The sequence below is a fragment of the Strongylocentrotus purpuratus genome, unplaced genomic scaffold (assembly GCF_000002235.5).
Source record: "Strongylocentrotus purpuratus isolate Spur 01 unplaced genomic scaffold, Spur_5.0 spur5_scaffold_4, whole genome shotgun sequence".
Classification (NCBI taxonomy): Eukaryota; Metazoa; Echinodermata; class Echinoidea; order Camarodonta; family Strongylocentrotidae; genus Strongylocentrotus; species Strongylocentrotus purpuratus.
The window spans coordinates 23,702,545-23,726,367 of NW_022145610.1; the positions used below are offsets into that span (position 1 = coordinate 23,702,545).

The 23,823-nt window shown below is 36.3% G+C and overlaps 1 protein-coding gene across 4 annotated transcripts in view; it reads left to right on the plus strand.

The window, feature by feature from the left end:
* Nucleotides 1–3,931: 3,931 nt before the first annotated feature.
* LOC100888835 (carboxyl-terminal PDZ ligand of neuronal nitric oxide synthase protein) overlaps nucleotides 3,932–23,823 on the plus strand; it is a 33,369-nt gene continuing 13,477 nt past the window's right edge. Inside the window, exons 1-3 of one of the 4 annotated variants that reach the window (XM_030997911.1) lie at nucleotides 3,932–4,092; nucleotides 5,001–5,779; nucleotides 15,753–15,824. In XM_030997911.1, coding sequence (XP_030853771.1) covers nucleotides 5,672–5,779; nucleotides 15,753–15,824 — 180 coding nt within the window. In that variant the 5' untranslated portion in view covers nucleotides 3,932–4,092; nucleotides 5,001–5,671. The remainder of the gene's footprint in view (nucleotides 4,093–5,000; nucleotides 5,780–15,752; nucleotides 15,825–23,823) is intronic. The other 3 variants (XM_030997910.1, XM_030997912.1, XM_030997913.1) reach the window with 3 other exon arrangements.

The following is a 23,823-nucleotide window of genomic DNA, read 5'->3' on the forward strand; positions in this document are numbered from 1 at the left end:
ATATTCAAAAGAGGTGACACAGTCAAGCCTGTTTGCCTGGATCCGCAAATTAAAATGTTTAAGGAGTTATGAGATTTTCCCTTACGGGTGATTATGAGAATTTTCAGTCCCCCCCCCAAAAAAAAAAAATATAAAATCTATTAAATCCCAATGTTATGCACGAATAATATCAAGGCATGTTGATATTGCCTTTAAATGACATCTACGAAATTGCACAAAAGTAAAATCAAAGTCTGTATATTAAACAAAATACTTGTTTGAAACTTGTGTTAGATCAGAATATAATCGACTTTAACAAAAATACAGAATATGATATATTTACAACATATCACTATCAATAAAGACAACATTTGCCACACCAATGTAACCCTATACAAGCAATTAAACGTGACTATTTCCGTCTATAATGCGATATGACCAAAGGCAACTATTAAATGCAGCAATAAATTGTGTTGTAATAACAACGGCACTTGATGATACATTTTGTAACAACATACGTCCTGTGATAACCGATAGATGAGATTTACTGCAAACAAAGCAAAGTCCGAAAGGCTATATTGACATAATGACATGTCTGTTACAGATTAACACAAGTTTCCGAAATTTGACAAATAAAACGAACATGGTCTTAAAGCCTAAGCATAACTCATGATTTTGTTTAAAGAAACTAGAAATGGTTGGCAATTACTTAGTTGTTTACTTAGTTGTTTTGTGAAATAATAATTTGTGACTATGCTGTATTTGGAATTAATGTATGTTACATTCGGTTTAGGCCTATCCCTTTTCCAATTTGATTCCACTGATTTCTTGTTGATTTTATGTTTTATTTGTTTGATCTCTTTAAAAAAAAATTAAAGACCAAATACACTTATATATATTGCCATTTGCAGGGGCGGCGATTTCTTTTCATGACCGGGGGGGGGGGACGAAATGCGAGGAAAAATCTGTATTCCGTTGGAATCACAGTGGTACCAACGGAATACAGATTGTCTACAATATTTACTTCAATATTTTGAAGGATATAATATGGGAGGGAGAGTAGCGACCGAGCGAGAAAATGTTTGCTTTTATTAGTCTAAACGCTGCACTCTAGGTCGGTCTGGCAGGCTTTCCCATAAAGTTTGATATTGATGTAATCTGTGAGTCATTAACTGAGTAATGAAGGATGTGAATATACGTTTGCTTTTTTTATTAGTCTAAACGCTGCACTCTAGGGCCCTCCAGAGCCTAAAAGTATGTTGCAGTCTTTATTCAGTATTTGCAAAACATTTTTTTTGCACTTTTGAGGGGGAACGTGTCCCCCCCCCCCCCCTCGTCCCCCGGGTTCGCCGCCCCTGGCCTTTTGTGTTATTGTCACATAGTTTGTGAAATTTTCCTTTTTGTTAAATATCTCAGCAATTTTGTGAAAGCAGCGTTGTATTCACCCCTGACCGGTTTGCTTTATCAATCACCATTATATATAATATACACGGTCGCGTATAGCTACGGGGGGGGGGGGGGGGCATGGGGAACAGGGAATGAGCCCCAAATCGAACGGATGAGAAAGACAGAGAGAGAGATGGGGAGGTGTGGTGGGGAGGAGGAAGAGGGTACGACACTCATATCATCTTTTTATTCTAGGTCTTTGTTCTCTCGCATTTCATTCACCTAGCAGGCCCATTATTGATTTCCCTATAATGAAACCAGTATACCCCTTCAATGGATGGACTTAAGCTACGCCACTGCAACTACGTCAGTGGTTGCACAAGTTCTTTTTTTAAGTTGTGTGGACAGAACCAAAAAAAAATTGAAGGGCCACCAACCGACTATTTAAAAATCGCCTGTGGTTTATGATTATATTGCTAAAATATATTTCGAAATAATAGAAAATAACAGAAGGTATATGCGGTTAGCATTGGAGGGGCAGGGAAGACGGGGTGTTTTTTTTTTAATACTTTTTTTTTACATTTGTTTTAATAATCGGGCAACAAGCATGGATGGGGTTGGAGTCACATGCTGGGAAAGGAATATCACTGTACCTGATGAAAAAGATTTTGCACGTCGAATTAATGAATGTCGTAATTTTGAAGCATGTATACGCATACTGGCAAAATCCCAAATCCACACCTAAGTGTATTTTAACAATCACAAACGTTATTTAAAAAAAAAAAACAATTGGCATGATGTTGATATAACACTTGCAACATTCATACTTACAAGGGAGTGCGGTGACCAATCACTCAATAATCATTATAAACCCATTTAAAAATGACGACTGGCCAAAGGTTGAGCTTTCAACTTGGGCCCCGATTTTATTGTCATTTTGGGAAATGAGCATGCAAGGATCGTGCGTATGATAGCGACCGAGTAGGAGATTTTAAAACAGTTTTTAAAGCACAATTTAAACCTAATCAGAAGGACAAATAACTTTAATTCCCACTGTACTACTTGTAGCTACTTGCTCCCTCATATAGAAAACAATGCCTAATCGGTGACCATTGGTCCCCCATGATCCCCCTTTTCTTATGTTAATTATTGAGAGCTGAGTTGATGAGATAGCCACCTGCTAGAATCCCTCCTAGCCAAACTAGTAGGCTACAGACGGCCTTTAAGCTCAAGAATGTACTAATCTTATAAAAAGAGAAAAAGGGAAATTTTCTTGACCAAAAGGAGACACAGGATCAAGTCCAATGTTGATCCATGCAAAAAAAAACGTGATCTCTTTGACAAGGCGGACATGATCTTCTTCATTTTAGTTTTTCAACTCCCATAATCATAGCCTACTTTGATTTGCAAAGTGTGTAATTTAACGTTTTATTTAGGCCTAGTTATTTGCAGTCGAGCGAAGCAATGGACTCTGAGAATATTTTTAGTTGTTTCAATTGAAAACAAAGTCGATTAGTTTAGGTTTGTGATAGGCTCATGATATTTTTGAGGATTCGTGCCCCCCGGATTTTTTCTCTTTATTTTGAAGTTTAACTTTATACTCTTTACTAAGTATTATTGCATCATCGTTTGGCTTGGTCGACAATCTATGAAAAATCTGCATTTATATGTTTATTTAAGTACAAATGTAACGATTGGGCTTTTAGAATTATTGTGCTTTTTTGAAAGAAAATTGTCTATTTATTGGTTGCACAATTTTGTCAGGTGCCAAACTGCCCCGTGTCTCTTTCAAATACGCTAGTGGTATTTTCTGATACATTATTTATACAAATGCAACACATATTTTTACTGTCTCCAATAGTTGATAAATGTTTATTATTTTGAAGAAATATCTCATCATTTTTTTTTCTTCTTGAGTGATCCGAAAGGGAAGGTCCAAAGTGTTTGTTTTATATTCGTTACCAAGTATTGTTGAATTGAATTATGGAAATTTGAAAATAAATTAAAAATTAAAATATAATTTCATTTGATGTCTTGTCTGACTCAAGCGAAATTTTAGAGGTCATTAGATTGATACAGTCATCAGATCAGGGGCGGATCCAGCAGCGGCAGGGGAGGAGGCCGAAGAGGGGCCCAACTCGTGAGAAAATATATGTATCGGTGAAACAGCCAGCCGGTGAATAAGCGGGGGGTGGGGGGGGGGGGTAAGGAGCACTAGTTTTTTTTTTTTGGTGGCCCTCGAAAATTTGAAAAAACGCACCCCCCCCCCCCCTTTAGTGCCAGGGGAGGGGGCCCATCTAAAAAAAAAGGGGTAAAATTTTCGTGTTTTACCTGTTTTCCCCCAGGGGAGAGGTCCCCCTCCCCCTGGATCCGCCACTGCATCAGATAATACGGAAATATTAGATTGTTGTCGGCAATGTATAAAAAAAAATAGATTGTCTTGCAATAAAAAGGGAAACTTTTTAGGGACTATAGTGTATATTGACATAGATGACGCTAGACTCAATTTGACAAAGAGCACTTCACTATAAAGCGCCACTGCAGCTGTAGCGCAGCTGTCAGAGCATACATGCAAAATCAACGTGCAAAGTGTGCATTCTGCTCCAAGCCCTAGATGCGAGCCTATCCAACGGTAAGCCTACGTGTTACCTATACAGTTCAGGATACCCCTTTTGCTAAGCGAATGCCCTGCCTGGAGTTCTGCGTACGGTTGGTCATCAATTTTCGGTGGGTCATAGTGTTGTTGTTTTCATAATTATGTTGGCTTCAATGCTTTTATCAGGAATGCTAAAATAACAATAATTTACAGGTTCATGACTCGCATGATTTTGAAATATGCTAGATCTTCTCTGATTTTGTGAAACGAGACTAAAGTTTGAAGTGAAAGTGAATTTTGAATTGAAAAAATGTGTGTCACTGACCGTGTTTTCACTTTGTGTTGAGCATTGATCGTGTTGTTTTGGCTGTGAGATTCTAATCGATATGTTTTTTGTTCAATCTCAGAATCTGTTGTTGGGTTGGTTGAGATGCTAAGTATGCTCAGGCTGTCTCTCAGGAGTTGAACTACATGTACATTCATATGGCTTGTCATTCCTTTACTTTCTTTACTTTATTTTTAGAAAAAAATCTAGTTGCTTTTTGTTTGAATCATTTAAATTCTTTAGTATATCATTAAGTTCTCTATAAAGGGTGACTCTGATTGCTTGTTGAATGCTTTGGTGTGATCATGGAATCTTTGGAATGGGGGAGGGGGTGGGGGAGGAGGGAGGGATACATATGGTTTCAAGTTGTCCTGGCTTAGTAAATGTGTGTTTGTGTGGTGAGGGGTCTGTAAAACAGTTTGATATGATTTTAAATGGATTATTCTGGCAGTGTTAAATTTGTTCGCAATCATTTATTGATTGACTCTTCAGGCATTGGTTCCCAAGCTAATGAAGTTATTTCTGCAATAGTGAGGTGGCTACATGTATGCTGGAACACTTAATAACAACAGGTTGTAAGGACAATGAATATGTTTAAACATAATGTGAAATTGTGAATGGCACACTTTGTCCATATAAATACAAAGTTGTCACTTTAACTTGATTTTGTTTCTTCCCCCTTCTCTTCCACCTCTTACCCCTCCCCAACTTCAGCAGTGCAGTGTACATCCAATCCAATCCAAGCCGTAGGGTGCGATTGATCTCTCACGTAACATCGTGTCTGTCACCCTCACAGCTCATGTGACTCAGGGTCCCAAGGCCCGGACGTCCTTCCCCTCTCTTCCTCGGTTTGCGCTAATCTCCAGGAGGCCTTCTGTGCTCACTCATTAAAAAGTTACCTCGTCCCCGCCGCCGAAATACATATACCTAGGAATACAGGGATTGCCAGCGAGAAGCGAATGACATCCTTTCAGGGCTGCTTTGAATCTTTCGCTCGGGGAGAAGTTTTTCCGTCCCGGAGTCTAGCATTTTCGATACTTGTGGATTCTTAACGGAACATAAAGTTGGAGAGAGACTGGGAGGAAAAGTCTGTCATGACTTTGCATTTCATGTAGTGTGCTTGATCCGTTGTGAATTAATCGAAGATCATTGAGGAAAAGTAGATTTACTAATCAAACCATCATACCTGCATGCAGCAGGCTACAGATTTATACTCTGTGATCTACTGCTTATTATACCGACATAGTTCTGGAGACAACTTCATAATGGGAAATTGCTTACCAAAATAATTCTGAACACATCGGAATCTCAGTGGAGTTATTGGATAGCATTTTATCTGTATTTTGTTGTTTGGGAATATATTGGATTGATTCGTCATCGCCAAGATGCCGTCGAGACGCAATAAATACAACTTGGTTGAGGATGCCTACGACACACGCATACCGCTTCACAGTGAGGAAGCATTCCAACATGGAATACACTTTCAAGCAAAGGTAAATATCTGTTCTATAACAATAAGTCAGGTATAAATTACTTGTTATTTTACTTTGTTGGTTTAAGAATAACAAGTTCAGGATGCTTTTAAAGATAAACTTGAGTTCTGATAAAAAAAGAAAATAAATTCTCCCAGAATGTCATTTGCCAAACAATTTTGGTAGAAAGTGTATAATGGCTGAGTAATGAGCATAGAAAGATAAGAAAATCAATGTGTCGGGCCCCGACACCATTTGTGTAGTCCCATATATATACATGTACATCTTTCTGTGTACAGTGCTTGTAACTTTACCAAGACTGGGCCAAATTTATTATGATTTTGATGACTCCAGAACCTTGCAGTACACACCAATATTTACAATGTACATGCTACACGATCAACTTTTTCTGATCCATTCCACACCTTTTCTTTCACAATGCAATTGCATGACCAGAACTCACCTTTATCTTTAAAGTTTAAAGATTTACGGTAGTTATATTTGATTAAATATTTAAATAATGGATACAGATTGATATGCAGAAATAGTCCCTTAAAATGAAAAAAATAATCCTTGAAGTAAACTGCGCATTTCGATAATCTACCAAGGTGAATAAGGACCAGAATATACATACATGTACAAAACTAAATAAAGTCACACAAGACATCAAAACTCTTTCCAGAAACCTTAATCATGTCAAAACTAGAAGCACAACTACAGATTATTACATTACATACTACAGATTTGTAGTATTTTTTAGTACATTGATATTAGCTTTACACAAGTATGAGATAGTACGAGGCGATGACAGGCGGGTCCTAATCTATACTCTACCGTGCAACGTGCCTTCTCCCCTCGTTTGGTTCCTCCTCATTAAGTCCTTCGTTTCCCGATTGTAAGCAGTCCGTGGATCAGTACCTCTCTATTTCTGGACGAGTGGTTTGCAATGCTAAAATTAGATTGCCTTGCATGCATAACATGGGGTGCAGCAATTAACTGCAAGATGTACTAGGTCGGCTTTGAAGGACAACATTGCCATGGTTATCAAAATGATCTCTATTAAAAAATATGAGCCTAACTCAGCCTACTCACATAAAATGATAATGATTATGATGATGCAATATATCAGGTCTAATTACTGTCATTGAGTCTTTTGAAAATGCAATTACTCTATTAAAAAAATAAAAATAGACAAACAAAAATGAACACTCCCCTCCCCCCCCCCCCCCAAAAAAAATAACAAAAACACAACAACTAGTTCAGGAATAGCAGCCTTGTGAGGAGGCTTTATTTTGTGGAATGTTTAACACTGAGGCAATTATGATTTAACCACATCTATTAATTTCAGGAATTGTGCTACAATATTGTTTCCAAATATTGGTTGTTTATTTAATTCATTTTGTTTTTCAAATTTGAGATTTATTTTTTATTGTTTTAATTAAAAAGTGGTCTGACAATCCCCTACCCAATTGGTTGACCGTAGCTACATGTACATGTACATGTAGTTAGCACCATCCTGGTCACAAACATGTACAGGTACATTTTGCTTCTAAAGGGAAAATTATCAGAATCAATGTTCCACCTGCGGTTTGTACTGTTACAGATAAGAAAACAAGAATGACACACAGTGTACTATGTAGGAGCTACAAAGGAGTGGTAGAGGCAAAGTAGTCTGTAAGCACATTTTATTTAATCTGAGCCTTAACCATCTTTTTTCAAAAAGTTGTTTCAAGTGGCTTTAATATGGATCAAGTCTTCCAATAGAGAAAAGTAAAACCCTTTTTTTGTAAATGCCTGGCAAGGATGTTTCCTTGAAACACGAGCAAAGGAGAGAGAGAGAAGGGATTAAGCCTCGTTCAGATATGTTAGGCAAAACTGTCTCAGTTTTTTAAATAATGGTGTATAAAGTGTGATATATGCTTCAAGTTTTTGTATAGAACATCAAGCTCAGTTATGTTTGGGCAAATAAGTCTGTTATTTTACATACATGGTGGCTTTTTTACGGAGGTTTACCGCACCATATATATCTGAACGGGCCTTTAAAATGTGTAGAATAGGATTATCTTGTCTGAGGGCCACACTTTCACCTGTGATCTTTCTCACAATTACCTGTGTTAACGAAGTTAAGCAGCTTATCACCTTGCACAGCTACATGTAGGTGGACTCATCCTGGTAGCTGACTGCATGATAAGCTGGTATTCAAGAGGCCTGTCCTCATCAGCTCGAGATTGCCAAATTAGCCTGCTATTTCTGATTTGGGAAATAATCCCAAAGTTACAAATCGTGTCTTCATCAGCTGGGCCATTCCATGGTAACTCGCGTTACACTTAAAGGTATTACAAAGTTTTGGAATGAGGTCATGAATTTGGTTTAAATTAACATATTGGAAGCATATGCGTTCCTACACTATTCATTGATCGTTGTCGCGGTTGAAATCGAGTCTAAAGTTATGAAATTATAAACAATAAACTCTTATTGTTGTATAGCTCCCTCTCAAGGTCAAGATATTAATTTAGCTACGAAACAATGTTTAATGACTAAAATCGACCTATTACCTATTCCCGTTTGGAAATTATATATCACAATTACATATTCTGAGATTAAAATGGTCGCAGCTACCATTGTACGGCCATATAGGCGTCATTTGAAATTAATCAAAATTTACCGGGAGCACCGGTAAATTTGTATATTCAATTTTTCTCGAAAACAGAAGTGTTTTAGGGGCTAATATTTTTAGTGCTTATAATACATCCACAGGGGCATCCAAATATTTCAAAATTGTAAATATTCACTATCCACCCAATTTTCAAATTTACCAAAACTTTGTATTACCTTTAATGGGTACATTGACACGATAATGTGCCTATATCTTTAGAACTGCTAGGATCTACAAGATACATTTTTCAAACATGGACAGGGTAGATATAGAACAACTGAATGAAACAAAAAAGAAAATTGAAGAACAAACATTTTTAGATTCTTGGATTATTGAATTTCGGTAACTCGCGTTACAAAAAAAGGACATGGTCAATTCTACGAGACCCTCTTTTCTCCTCATACTAGACAATCTTGACAAAATCTTTCCTATTTTAATTTGATAGTAGGTTGTGACTTACTAGTATAAGATCACAATATTAAAGATAAGAAACAATGGACTAGTAAAATGTAGGAAGCAAATATGTCGGTAACTCACGTTACGGTAACTCGCGTTACATTTTGTCCGGAGGCCATTTTCACCCCTATGTAATAGATCAAATATCACAGGACCCCTTAGAATATGGAAATATATTCATCTTTTTCCATTTAGCGAAATTTTCAGGAAAAAATATTACAAGAATCCTGTGTAATCTGCAATAAATTGTTTTTTTTTCAGCTACAGTCCCACATGTACGTTTTTGATGATAGTTTGTGATCTTAGGAAATCAACAAAAATGAAAAAAAAATTGTATTGAATTTGAAAGGCCCTAATGTTTTATGAACATCCATGGCATAAGGTTAGTGATAAATCAAAGAATTAACATAAGAGGTACATTTCTTTTTTTGATGTCATGTCCTTCTTCTCATGGAATGGCCCAGCTCGAGACTTGAAACTCGAGCCTGAGAAATTAGCTCGAGATATTTTGCTCAGCGTTTGCGCATAGTGCGAGTCTTTGGGCTGGTGAAGACGCACCGGACAAATAGCAGGATATTTTGCAAACTAGCCCAAGATATCTTGGGATGATTATCTCTACCAAATATCCCGCTAATTGCAACTTCAGGCTGATGAAGACGCAAATTAACTGGATAATTTGCGATCGGGATTATGGATAGTTCAAATGGTGGGATATTTGGCAATCTCGAGCTGATGAAGACAGGCCTGATAACCTGCCTATTATGGTTTCTTACAAGTCATTCCTTGGAGAGCATTGTACCTCGGAGAATAGTCAGAAAGTGCTTGCAATTTGAAAAGATGATTTAGAAATGGAGATTATGTATTGTATTACATAATAATGATTGTACAGTAGGTCTTGTGGTCTGTGGACTGTGAACCATATTAAAGGTATGAGGTTTTGAAATCATAAAAATAATAAAACGATATAGAGCAAATCGTGCTGAAAATCATACACAACGAACAATATATACGGTACCGTATATGTGTGACAAATTGTACTGGTCCGGTATGCAGGTGTAAAATGCATGTATGTGACCTGAAAGTTTGGCCCCAACAATTAAGCCATTTCTCATATTTCCAATATCACGGCATTTGAAGAGCAGTCTAGCTTTTCAGTGGACATATTAAGATATTCTTCTAAACTGACATCAATTTTTCATCTTTATCATAATTTGACCTCTTGAAGACAGTTCTTGTAATTCCTTGGAAAGCAAAGGACCTCAGAGATCAATCGGTATCAAACCCTGTTCTTGTAGTCAAGCGCCTGAGGCAAGAACGATCAATTCTATCAATGATTCTTGAATGTAAAAATACAAAGTTCAAGGTTGACTGCTCATGGATGACGAGTAATGTACAATCCATCACGTACATCATTTGGATACATGTGTTTACACAAAAACATACATATTGACCACAAATCTTTGCTTAAACATGAACAACATGTACAAGTACATGTATAATCATCCCAATTTAACATTGATAGGCCTGCGAAGAAAGAGAAAGAAGGAAACTGGTTATTAAGGAGGTGCTTGTAAGCCTTTTGTCACTTTAATAGTAGATACAAATTCCATCTCTTCTTGATGCAATATGTAGCATTTTAGAAAACTAAATTATATTTAAAGAGGCCAGCATTTATGGTACATGTATGTATGAAAAATATGGCAACCTGTACAAATACATGTATGTATTTTTCCACTTATCATTCTCACATTCTGAACACAATAAACAGATTTAGCCTCATAAATACAGATTGTCTTTGCATGTTTTATGGCCTCATACATGTAAGCCTGAAGTGGTTGAAATCATATTGAACATCGTACATGTATTTGTAGTCTTCAGTATTCGGCCTTTATGTACACATGACTATTCACATGTAAATATACACTGACTGACTGGAAAATCTATATTGATTTAATTTTGACAAGTAATAATCTATATCAATAATCAGAACAGTTCTGTCAGGTCCTCTTATCATGTCATCAGCAGTGTACAGCAACAAATCTACTATCTGCTGAGATATAGAAGGGTGTTTATAGCACTATGTTACAGCATACAGATATATTCATTAATGTCTTTCTGGCTCTCTCAGTATCGGCAAAGTATGCAGAGAGCAAACTGATCTAATATGCCAAATGAGTTCTAAATTTGTAATTGGAAATCCTATATTGCCTGAAATTCCTTCACATAAAAAATAAGCACTGTAAAGGATTGTATAGTGCACATCCACTGAAGCAGGAAATGCGATAAGTGCTGTTAAAATCAACAAGTAGCAAATGCATTCCTCTCGCTCGATTCCGATAATACGGTGAAGGCGCGGATGCGGGTATCAAAGCGTTGTGGGGAAAGATGCGGTGGTATTTGAGCAAGCATCTTAGCTTTATCACGATCCTCCATCGAAAGAGCGATGAGTCATCGAAGCTAGCGGTGTCTTTTCTTTTTGCCCAGGGAAGTTGATGAATCCCCTTGCCTTTCTTGGTGGGCGACTCGCTGCTACCCCGCTAACCTTTAGTGAGCAGGCAGCCAGGCACCCCTTTTCAATCTTCTCTGTCGCGACTTTGGATTGGAAAGGAGAGCTCGGGAAAAGAAGTTTGACGTTCCAATTAAGATTTTTTTTCTTCTTCCCAATGGCAATACAGTAGTACAGTACATCATGTAGAATTTCTAAAATCCTATTGACTAAACGGAATATATATGTACATGTAGTTTGCACTTTGCAACAGGAATAGACAGCAAATTGACTGAATAAAAAGACAAAAAAAAGACAAAAAAAAAACTACACACCCACATAACAGTGAGACAGAGAAGGGAAGAGGGGCGGATTAATATTTCAGAAAGTGGTGGAAAATTGATATTTTCTGAGAAATCTTTAAAAGAAAAAGGAGAAAGCAGCATTTAATTGTTTAATATTTGTATGTAAATACAACATACATGTAGAAGTTGCTTCGCAAATTCACAGGGAGAATTCTTTTGAGAAAAAACTATTTCCAACACAATAATCAGCTATTTCTACATTTGAGAAAAAACTATGTCCAACAAGATAATCAGCTATTTCTACATTTGTATGTTCAATATGGCCTATTCATATGAAGAATTTTACACAATTGTATACAGTGTAGTTCCACTGTGATAAATGAAATTAACAATCTAAACTATCCTTCATGCATTCCTGAATGTGTGTGAGAACATGGACCTACTTTTTTCACTCCAGAGGACAACGGTTAAACGTACATTGTGCGCTGATGTAAACAGTATGTTTTTCCAGTTCCCATTCATTGCTTTAATCAAATATATTTACGTGAAACGTGACAGTGGTTCGACCTTGTGAATAGACGAAGAAAGGAGTGCGTTGCATTCATGACTAAACTAATGTTTTTTTTTTTATTGCTTTCGTGCATACCACATCATTCTGTTGCAATTATGTACATTGTAGTGTATCTCGTTCATTCAAGAGACTACCGTAATCACTTAATTATAGTTTGCAGGTGTTTTAGGGCTATTTACGTTTGCATTTACGTTTGCATTCGATGAAAAACAATGTATCAAATGTGAAGGGACTGACCGTGGCTAAGGCTCCCTGATTGACGTTTCTATAGGAAATCAATAATTGTTTCCTCTCTTTCATTGAATACTTGATTTGGAATGAAAGAAGAAGGGGGGGGGGTTGGTCGGGAGGAAGTCACTTTTGAAAACAGGTCAGATGCACAGTATGCTGCATATGTTATTTATGATATACATGTCTACATGTTATAGCGGTAGTTGTATCGGTAGTTATTTTAAAAACCTTTTTCTTTTCTTCTAGTGCTAGCGATTGAATCTTCATCTTCATGTACAAGTCAAGTCAGGAAGATTTAAAAAAAGAAGGAAATATTGAACAGGGGGTTGTCGAACCTACATGTATCCTATATGTTTGGGCAAATAAGTCTTATTTTCTCATTGGGATAATAATATAAATATGTAAAATATCTGCAAATATCTTTAAAGCAACATGTACCCTAATCTGATTGAGAAGCAAGCTTTCTTTCTGCATTTAAATTTTTTTTTCTTTTTTTTTCGGGGGGGGGGGGGGGGGATCTTGTCTGCTCTCTCTCAAATCTACATTATATTTGCATCAACAGTATATTGCACTGAATAAACAATGTTTTCAATAGAACAAGTCATTTGCAAACTTTGTAGGTTTTTAAAATCAATGGACTTGTCACGTACATTGTAAACGCATGAATGGTTTATTTCATATTGTAAATGAAAAATAGAACAACACTACATCACAGCTAATACTGTACATGTATGTATGCCGGTGGAAAAGAAATCATATTAGTAGCTTTCTTGAATGAATTTGAAAATGAATGAGGGGTTATTGGCTCCACGAAGCGAGTAGTTGTTTATACAGACCCGCCATTATACTACAGGGCATATGGACTGAAATTTTTATTAAAGTCAAGATTCCAGAGCTGATATCATTATAATGTGTTTTCTTGCCTTGGTCTGCGCCTCTGCAGGCGTTATAGTCTGCTAGATAGTGCACTGTGAGCAGTCAATGATCCTGAAAATTTAGATATATTGCTTCTCAAATATTTTTATGACCAGCTGTGTACATGTACATGTACATGTACAGGGTAGCGTGTTTCTATTTGACATTTAATATTTTAGTATGTGCATGTACATGTAATTAGTGATGCCTAGTGGATGGAATAGGCTATATTTTCATTGGAATTGTGTCATATAAATAAAGAAAGGGGCCCGTTGGGTGTTCATTTAAGCAGTTTGTGGTTGATCTAGACGTTTTTTTAATTTGTTTTTAATAATATTTTATAAATTACCAATCTGCTCTTCTGACGTTTCTACTTCCACTCTGTCAACTTTCAATGAAGGGTTTATTCCCCTTTAAGTTGGCATCCTCCCTTTATGCTTGTTGTATCTTTGCTTGTTGAATCAAATGGAGTTTAGTTATAAGACTAGCCATCTTGATTAGCTTACACCTACATGTATTGATTGATCCTACCAATATCCATATGGTCTTTTTTTAAACATTCATTGTAATTATCTATCTACAAAGGAATGATTTCCCTTTAAACCTGATGTGTATTGTGTAAATGTACATTAGTTGCTATTGTGGCCCACATGTACAAGTATAGGGCCTAAAATAAAGATGTTGTATTGCCCTTTGGCTTTAGGTGCTAAAACATGGGTCAGTCGGTCGGAAATCTATATTTTTTTAAATACTTTTTTTTCTTTTTTTCCCTCCCTCTTTGGGCTGATATTTCTCAGTTTTTAATGCTTTATAAAGGGCAATACAACATCTTTTTTTTAGGCCTAGTAAATTCGCGTTACATTTGAATCCAACCGAGTATGGTAGTTTAGACTAGCTGTCGTGATTGGCTATCACCCAACTCATTATCGCATTGATTGATCCTGCCATATATCCATGTGGTCAGTCCATTATCAGCTGCTCTACTCATTAACCCACACATCACACCTTATGAATAGCATCACTGTATCATGTATGCTTTAATTGGTAGAGGAATGCGAACAGGGGAAAACAAATCATATGTTTTCCTAATTGGTGTTCAGCAGGCCAGTGTTGGGTCATTTTTAATTTATTTATGAATCATAAACCTACATATACAGAATATTCATATCCAGTTGAGGCTTACATATGTCTTGTTATTAAAACAATATAAATGCAGGCCTACGTACACATACAATTAATTATGTTGGTATTTATTTACTAGCTCCTAGCTCCTCACTTAATACACAGTACATGTAATAACTGTACATAATGCTTTATGAGCCGCATCGCTGTACTATTTTTGCCAAGGAATGCCAGCCTGTAGGGAAAAAAGTGAATCATATGTTTTCCTAATTGTAGTTCAGTCAGCCGGCATTTGATAATTTTGCTTTTCATATGAATTGAATAGATTGAACAGAGTGCATACAAATAGTATAGAGCATGAACAGTATGTAATCCTAGTATGTACATGTAAGGGTGCATTCAAGCGACACCTTTTCACCCTAGAAACACGTTTTTCAAAGAAGTTTACGGTAGTTTAAAACATGGTTGCGTTCAAGCGATTTCAAGCAATTTTTTTTTTGTCGGTGGTAAAAGTAAATGTGTTTATCGCTTGAATGCTCTCACGCAGTAACCATGTTTTTTTAAACACGTTTTGATTTCTGATTCATGTTGTGATTCTAGCTTTAAAAAAAAATTCGCTTGAACGCATCCTAAGTACTTTTGAATGCAGATGAAGCACTTGCGTCACTTGTGAAGAGATAAGGAATGCTACCACTCCCATCAAACAGATGTGAAGTGGGTGGTGTTGGTTACAAATCTTCTCAAGCAGTCAGTGAGTGACAGGACTCTTGTTCTCTGGCTCTCAGACAGCTCCTGGTGTGTGACCTCAAATGACATATTGCAGAAGATAAACCTAGCACACCTGCTTATAGGCAATGTGAAGGGGGAGGGGGGGGGGGGGGCGGTAGTCTTCGGACACAGGCTCTAATTTATTTGACACTTTACCACATAAATGTACTGTATCTAAAGCCTTGAGCAGAGCCTAGCTGCCTCAGTCCCTGGCTGTGTCCGGAGCAGCTAAAGTACAGAGCCTATAGATGCAGAAGGTTGTCAGCCTAGTCTCATGTTGCAGACACTGTTACGCACAGCGACTGACACGGGGATGTGCCTGCAAACTAAACCCGCTCCTCGATAGGGGGGGGGGGGGGGAAGGGGGGTTCTCAACATCCCTATAAACTACCATGGCACTATTATCATTTGGAAAGATATTAATTTACATGTACATTAGCATGTTGATTGTTTTTATTTATATATTGTTTTCTTCTTCTTTGCAGTATATTGGCACACTGGATGTGCCTAGACCAAGCAGCAGAGTGGAGATTGTAGCTGCTATGAGGAGAATAAGGGTAAGATCAATAATTTATATATTCTTCAAATTTGCATTGCTCATATTTTCTATGGTCTGTCTTCAATATACCAGAATTTACAGAGAATGTTTTATATACTGGAATTTAAGCAAATCAAACTCCTTTGTTTGTTTTGTGTACATGACTGAAGCGCTCCCAGTTTAACTACATCATGATATTGTTTGGGAACAATAACATAAATAAATATCATTATCAGCTTTGGAAATGTCACTTATAGATTACATTTATGTTGAATTCTTACATTTTGCAAAGAAATAGTATCATTGGTTTCGAAAGTATAGAACAGGGAACGGAAAGGAAATTATAAGGAGAAAAGTCAGGTCTTCAAGAGCAGAGCAATAGAATTAGAATGATCATAAAAATTACAGTAGACCACCGAAAACATCATGGAAACTGAAGAATATAATTTTTAGAAGCCATATCTACCTGTTCAAATAAATCCATCATCAATAATTTCCTTTAGTGTATTTTCCATTTTATTGGCTTATCTATGTTTGCAAGAAATATTTTATTGTATTCTTTGCCTTTGTATGTTTTTATTAAAGTGGTGAATAAATTCAAATCAATTCAATTCAATATAAACTAGCCGTACAGCTAAATTGCAAAGCAAAACTTTGAATATACCAGTTTTGTATGACATTGACAGCAAAAATATGACAGTGCCTGTATCCAACTTTAAGGAATATACATGTATGCAAACATACGCTTAGGCAGGGTGAACAACTTACTGAACGTGCTATAAAAAAAAAGATGAAGAATCACAATTTTTTCCCATGGGACCGCTAATCTGTTTGCTCATGTAGCAGCAATGGTAATGGGCAGATATTACGAGCGAGCGGCAAGGCAAACGAGCGACATATGCCTGGCTTGCCTGCCATGTTTCATCAATAACGTCCAAATCTTTCCGTCCAGAAATACAGTGTAATATCATGCACAGGAAATGTGTCATAAACAGGGCAAATGGTGCAGAACCTTTACAGAAAGGAGCCATCAACATAAACATACAATGTAGTCAAGGTCCATACATGGTCACACTCAACTTTATTGGAATTAAGATAAACTTTACTTTAGTATGTTTATTTATTTAATTGTTGGTGTTGGTTCATATCCCACTGCTGCCACCATTTAAGACAAATCAGAAACTGAGCTAGAGCTGTCTCAAGTGAAAGTTGGACACATCTGTACTAGAGAATACAAATGAATGCCAATTAGTTCATTATAATATTATCTGGTATTCATTTATATTTTACTGCAGAATAGGTAAAACTTTATTTGACCCATATGACTTTTTTTTTTACTATCAAATAATGGGGAAATAATAATAATATACAGTAGACTATAGTATAGTGTATAATGATTAGACTAATAGACTAGAACATAAAAATAAAAACTATTTTCTGTGAATAAGTTATCTGAAAACTTACTATTGTCCTAGATTGTGCTAAGCCTATAATTTCATGATTGTTTCATCCCTCATTGAATTGATCTATTTTCTGCCCCTAAAGAGATACATGTACATGTAGGTACACTACATGTACATAGAATGTAGATATACTGTTTATTGGATATTTTCATGTACTGTACGTGTACAATACAACAATGCTATTTTCCATTCATCCAATGATACAGAAGCAATTAAAGGATAAATTTAGAATAATGTGACCATGATAACAATGCAATACTCTCTGTAAATAACATGTCTACATGTACATGTACATATCATTATGACTTTCATGAGGACTGCAACTTTGCAAGGATTCATTTGTTTATTTATGGATCTACATGTACACTCAGAAAGGCCATCGTGCCAATTGGCAATGGCATTGTTGTGAGCGTTCAATCGGCATTGTGTTTCTGTTTACTAACAAATGAGGGGAACTGACGATACTATTGTACACAACATGTTAATATAGAAAATTGTTTGACTCCGTATTCCTGAATATTGAATTACTGCAGAAAGGCTTTCATTCAATATACAGTATGCACATGTAGGAATGTTTATTTAATGCACTGTGTTATGTTTAAAAAAAAAATACTCTTCCCTTCTTCCCTTCTTGTCTAATTAATGATTTTGATGACATTGGGTGATTATGATAATATAAAATCTGGATGATTACATAATACATAAACTTCCTATTAATATCAAAGAATGTTCTTCTCTTGATATATTCAAGCCTCTGTTAAAGTCTTACCTTTTTCAAATGTAATTTTGTACCATGCTTTATACAATACAATGTTTTATACATGTACATGTAGTTTCAGTTTGGATATTCATCATGCTATTATGTTCTTATCATTTCATTTCTTCTGTACTCACTTCTTGATTTTTTTCTATTTCCACAGCGCTTAGAGACTTAATTGTAATTTGCGCTATATAAAAAAATGAGTATTATTATTATTATTATTATTACATATACTGTATACTGGGTCATCCTTTGAGATGAAATGTCTATTCCAAAGGTGTTACTAAACTAACGCCAAACTATCCATTTTGTTTCTCACTTTTTAGGGTATAATGCAAGGCAGTCCATTATCACCAATGTAGACTTTTAAGTTGAATGTACTTCAATAGAGCACTGATGACTCACGCTTGAGCAGTTGAAAGTAACATTTCACTTTTGCAGATTCTTTAAAAAAAAAACACAAAAGCTATGCTTCCAGTATTTAGAAGGTCACTTTCAGTAATAGTCCATTGCATCAAGCCTAGACATATTTCAACACCACTACCAGTAGATGTTTTCTATTCATAATTTGCACTCCATTTAACTACTGCAATAGCTAGGGTTCCCTATTCATGTTTCGTTCAACGTTTCTTGTTCCCTATAATCCTGCTAATAATGTGCGAAACCTCACCTGGCGCATTCCGTCGATTTAGGAAGCGGGGAGAAGAAAACAGGCACGTTCACTCGCTCAGAGCCCCTCCATTAACTGTAGAAACGCCTGAAAAGTGGGATTTTGGGAAGAGTTGATGGGATTTTAGGCATTAGTTGGTATTGATCGGAAATGAGGACATTTGAGTAGAAAAGGCATGTTCACACAATGGATAGAACATTCTAAAACACATCCATACCAGCTTATATTCTTTATACTCTTTTATTTGTTATAACTTAGAGGTTACTGATCTGATTTTGCTGTCCATACAATGTGATCATTCATTAAAAACATGTACTTTATCATGCACAAATATCTCTCATTCTACAGAAAGCAAGTTAATATAATACTGTCTGCTATGCTATTTATTTTCATTGAAATACCAATGTGCAAAGAAATTTAGCAACATGCAGAACAGCAAAACCACAACTGACTTTATCGCAGTGGAAAAAACAACTTTTTGTTCACAGGAGCACTTCTAGATTTTTTATTGTAATAGCGACATTCTCTTGAGAAAAAAAAAAAAATTATTTTCTTTTTAAATTTAATGTAATAGCCAAACCACATCTGGGGATTTGGCAAAGCTTTTTTGTAACTCTCCCAGCCGGAATGACTTATTTCTCTTCTTTTTTCTTTCTTCACTACCCCATATATTGAACAAACTTGGAAAAAAACAACTTATTAGGAACATATTTTCCTGTTTTGGGAGTATCAAACCTTTCAAAGAAGGGTAAGAAATTGAAAATGCAATTAAGGCCTTGAGGGAAGTGGGCAACGCAGAGCATTTAAGAGTATTTCTTCTGGGTTTAATTCATCTTGCATCTTTTGACGAAATAATCCTGCAGTTCCTTTTGTCATGGACTATCCAAGATTAATGTTTGTACTACAGGGAAATCTTCAAACGGCTTGGTTGCACATCCAAGGTACTTGTGCATTACGAGAGCTGTTTTTATTAAAAAGTATTTATTACTATTTTTGTATACATACATTTATACTCTATAAATTACATAGAACATCGTTATATTATTAAGTGATGTGCAGTCACTGCAGTGTATAAAATTACTTTTATAGGGGGGGGGGGGATAAGGTCAACTCTTTTAGGTCAACCATTGGCATAATTTTTTTTTTTTTTTAAATTTATTTTTTATTAAAAAAAACCACAAAAAAAAAACCAAAGGGGCAAGGGGGGGGGGGGGTTTACCCCCTGCCCCCCTGTAAAGTTTCTTCCCCCCTGTAAAGTTTCTTCCAAACCATTGGCCAAATTTAGCTATTTTGACAAAGAAAGTACATGTAGTTACATGTATGTACATTGTACAAATGTACTTTATTTTTGCTAATATGCATTATGCAGTATGCAAGTGGCTGCCAGCAATATCGGACTAAGATAATGACTGCCATTTGCAACATAGCGATCATGTGGTCTTATTGCAGCCAGCCGACAATTAAGGAAATGTAATTGTCCTTGATTGTTTCTTAGTTACAAAATGTATTTGTATGGCTTCATGAGATTATGCACACGGAAACATGTCACAGTGGGTGAGAAAACAGAATAAAGGGAATGAGGGAAATGGTATATTCTGTGTACAGGTAGAATGTCTACATTACTGATCATAAAATTTTCATCTTGAAGAAAATAGCAGAAGATTATTAAAAGATCGTCATCATATTAGAAGAAGAGACTTCATGATTACGCATGTGCATTTTTCTTTTTGAACTGAGAGTTTTTGATTTTAGGCCCGATATGAAATACAATGTATAGTAGAGATGATTGAAAGTGAAATTGGAAAAAAGTTCATAGTCGACAACTGTCATTCCAATTTCAACTCGATTTCAAACCGAATGATTTTTTTGTCGAACGGAGTTGTGAATTATTTTTGGTTGGGTCTGTTGTTGGTCTGGTATCTTGTCGGTGTAACTAGGGTCTAAGTCATATGGTATCAGTCACTGTATGAATCAGTATTAAATGTCCATGCTTCTGTTTGTCAAAGTCACAACCTGACATTGTATTTAAGTGTCCAATGACGTTCGATGTAGACAGTCTAATGGAGAGAGTTAAAGGGTAATTGAATTTGGATGAAATAGAAACAGCAGACAATGTGATGAAAGTACATGACCATACTATCAGCACGAAACATAGATACAGTGCATGGAGTGGGCTACATGTATCCCGTTTTAGGTCTGGCAGGTTCAAAATGGATTGCACTTTGTTTTAAAGGGGAGGGGGCATCAGGGTATGGAGGGTCTCCCCCTTTTTTTTCTTACATCTTAGTTTTCTTCTTTCTCATTTGAATTTTTAATATTAAACATTAAAATGGGTATTATTTTCATTTATCTGCCGTCGGGACCCAGTTTATAAAAGTCTTGACATGACTCAGGCCTATATGATCTTCAGCATGTTCGTTTTTTAAATTTTTTTTTTTACTCCATTATAAAAAAGTAAGGAAGAAATGTTATTTTAAAATAATTCTTAGTAGCATAAATTAGGACATTGATTGTTTGATTTGAAATGTCATAAAGAATTTGAATCTTTTGTAAAAGAGAAAGGGATGAAACAATTTTTAAAGATATTTTTAATATAGTTTATCAGTTGTATTTCAGTCATTAGAATTACGTATTGAATAGAATTCAAATCTTGAAAGGAAAGATCTGTATAAATGTATTAATTCAAATGGTATTCAGTATTTTGCTATCCAGCAGCAAACAGTGCGGAAAAGAAGTTAAGAGACAGCCATTCAGAAGCATGCATGATAGATAATTTACTAACATCCTAATTTATGGATGTTTCTTTCCTATGTACCTAGTGGCAAGTTATTCCATTGAATGAACTACAATACTTGGAATCCAGTCTGCATACAATATGTGTTGCTATGTCAGGCAAGTACCTGGCTAGCTTCAAGGTTTAAAGAGTATGCATACAATTTGAATGTCAGTAAACCGTTCTATATCAGCATTACAAACACATCTCTGCAGTGGAATTCCTCTCGTTGTACCCCTAAAAGGGTCAGTGTATCACTTGATCCAGTTTAAATCTGGACATGTACCACGCAAACGAGGCAGCTCATCCCGTGTTCAGACTAGCTAAATTCATCATACAGCTATATGAGAACCATATAGCCAAATGCATACAATAAGTTATTAATGTCTTTATATTCCCAACATCATAGAAGGAAACCTGCTTTAGTGACCACCTGTCTACAATTTTACAAAGGCCACTTTTTGTGTTTCCCTTGGGTGGTCGCTATAGACAGGGTTGACTGTATAAGGAAACTTTCTGTAGCAAAAATGGATGTTTGAGCACTGTTTCAAATGAGAACTTGATGAAGAATTAGGGTCCATTTCCAATGTGAAAGTCGTATCGTACGAACATCAGATAACTGGGTGTGACTTATCATGAGTATGCACTGGTGATTAGCCAGCAGACATGTCACCTGACCTCTTCAATACCCGTTTTTTTTTTTATACAACGTTTCTTAAAATGATACTTTTATATGAGTTTTTTATTCATAGGTTTTGCTCTAGTTAGAACAGGCCATCAATTCTATCAGGTGACTCACGATGATGATGATGATCGTCACTACGATCGTCACATGGCCCGGGGAAACTAGCTCGGTAGAAAGAAAGAAAGGTGTCCCTCCAATTGATTTCCCAAATAGATCTTCAAGTGTCGGTGATCGTCAAGGAAACCCTCCTGAATGCAAATCAGGTCCTCGGCAGTAAATGCCGGAGATGGGTGAAAAACGAGAAACAAATTCAATAAAACCCTGTCACAGGTAGTGATGGAATGCGACTGTTAAGACGTCAAATGGAGGCTCATGCATTTCTGTACGAACAACATTTAAATTGTTTAAAAGGTTCCCAAAAGAAAGGCATGGTGAAATGTTGCCTATTCTGCATGATGCAGTGCGTAGGAAGGATTGTCAGGTTTAAGAATTACATTTTGGTTAAAATGTTAGGGTACACTTTTCTCTTTTTGTGTTGGTGGGGGGGGGGGGGGGAGGCTGATTTCCTTTGGTGAATTGACTTATGTTTTCAATTTGTCCAGCTCTGTGTTAGCTTTTCAGTGTTAAATGATGACAAGTTGCAAAAATTATACCCTAATACTTATAGACGTCTATTAAAAAGCTTCCATCTTTTTAAAGATTTCAATATTGTTTTGCGATCATTGAGGGTTACTCGGTGGAGAAGATATTCTTCTTGACATGTAACAGCTTCTTGTTGAAGATGAACTACATACTATTTCTAGAAGTTTAGCTACTACTTCCACCAAAAACCACTTTTGGAATAGTGTTTTTTCACAATCTTTGTGACTTTTATACCCAATAATAACTCAACCAGCATGCCTTCATGGTTGAATAAAGTACCTTTTAATGGAGAAGATAATTCATGCAAAACATCAACTGCTACTTGAAGTTAAACCACTACCACAGGAAATGGCTTGAAAGTGGTTCTTAGCCAGGGAAATTTAGCTAGTTTTAGCCCATGATTTACAACACCAGCTCGTCATTGCCAAGGTTTATAGCCCCACGCATAAATCATCATCTCTGACCCATTAAAACACATGTCAAATTCATCATAAATTGCACTTCCCAAACTTCTTCATCCTTCACTGATTTTAGATTGCGGCCTAAGTAGGCCTGCTTTCATCAGCTCGAGATTGCTAAATATCGCACTATTTCAACTATCCTGATCGTAAATTGTCCAGTTAATTTGCGTTTTCATCAGCCCAAAGTTGCAATTAGCGGGATATTAGGTTGAGATATTTGCTCGAGATAATCATCCCAAGATATCTAGGGCTAGTTTGCAAAATATCCCGCTATTTGTCCGGTGCGTCATCACTAGCCCGAAGACTCGCACTATAGCGCGAACGCTGAGCAAAATATCTCGAGCTAATTTCTCAAGCTTAGGCTGAGTTTCAAGTTTCGAGGTCGAGTCTTGAGCTGACGAAGACGCGATTTGCAGAAGTAGCAGGCTTTTTGGCAATCTCGAGCTGATGAAGCTAATGAAGACATACCTAGTATGACAAATTGGCAGTGGAGCGGGAGAACTTTCATCTTTAATGAAGAAGAGACGGTCATTAGTCTAGATAAATGACAAGACTTTAAAATGT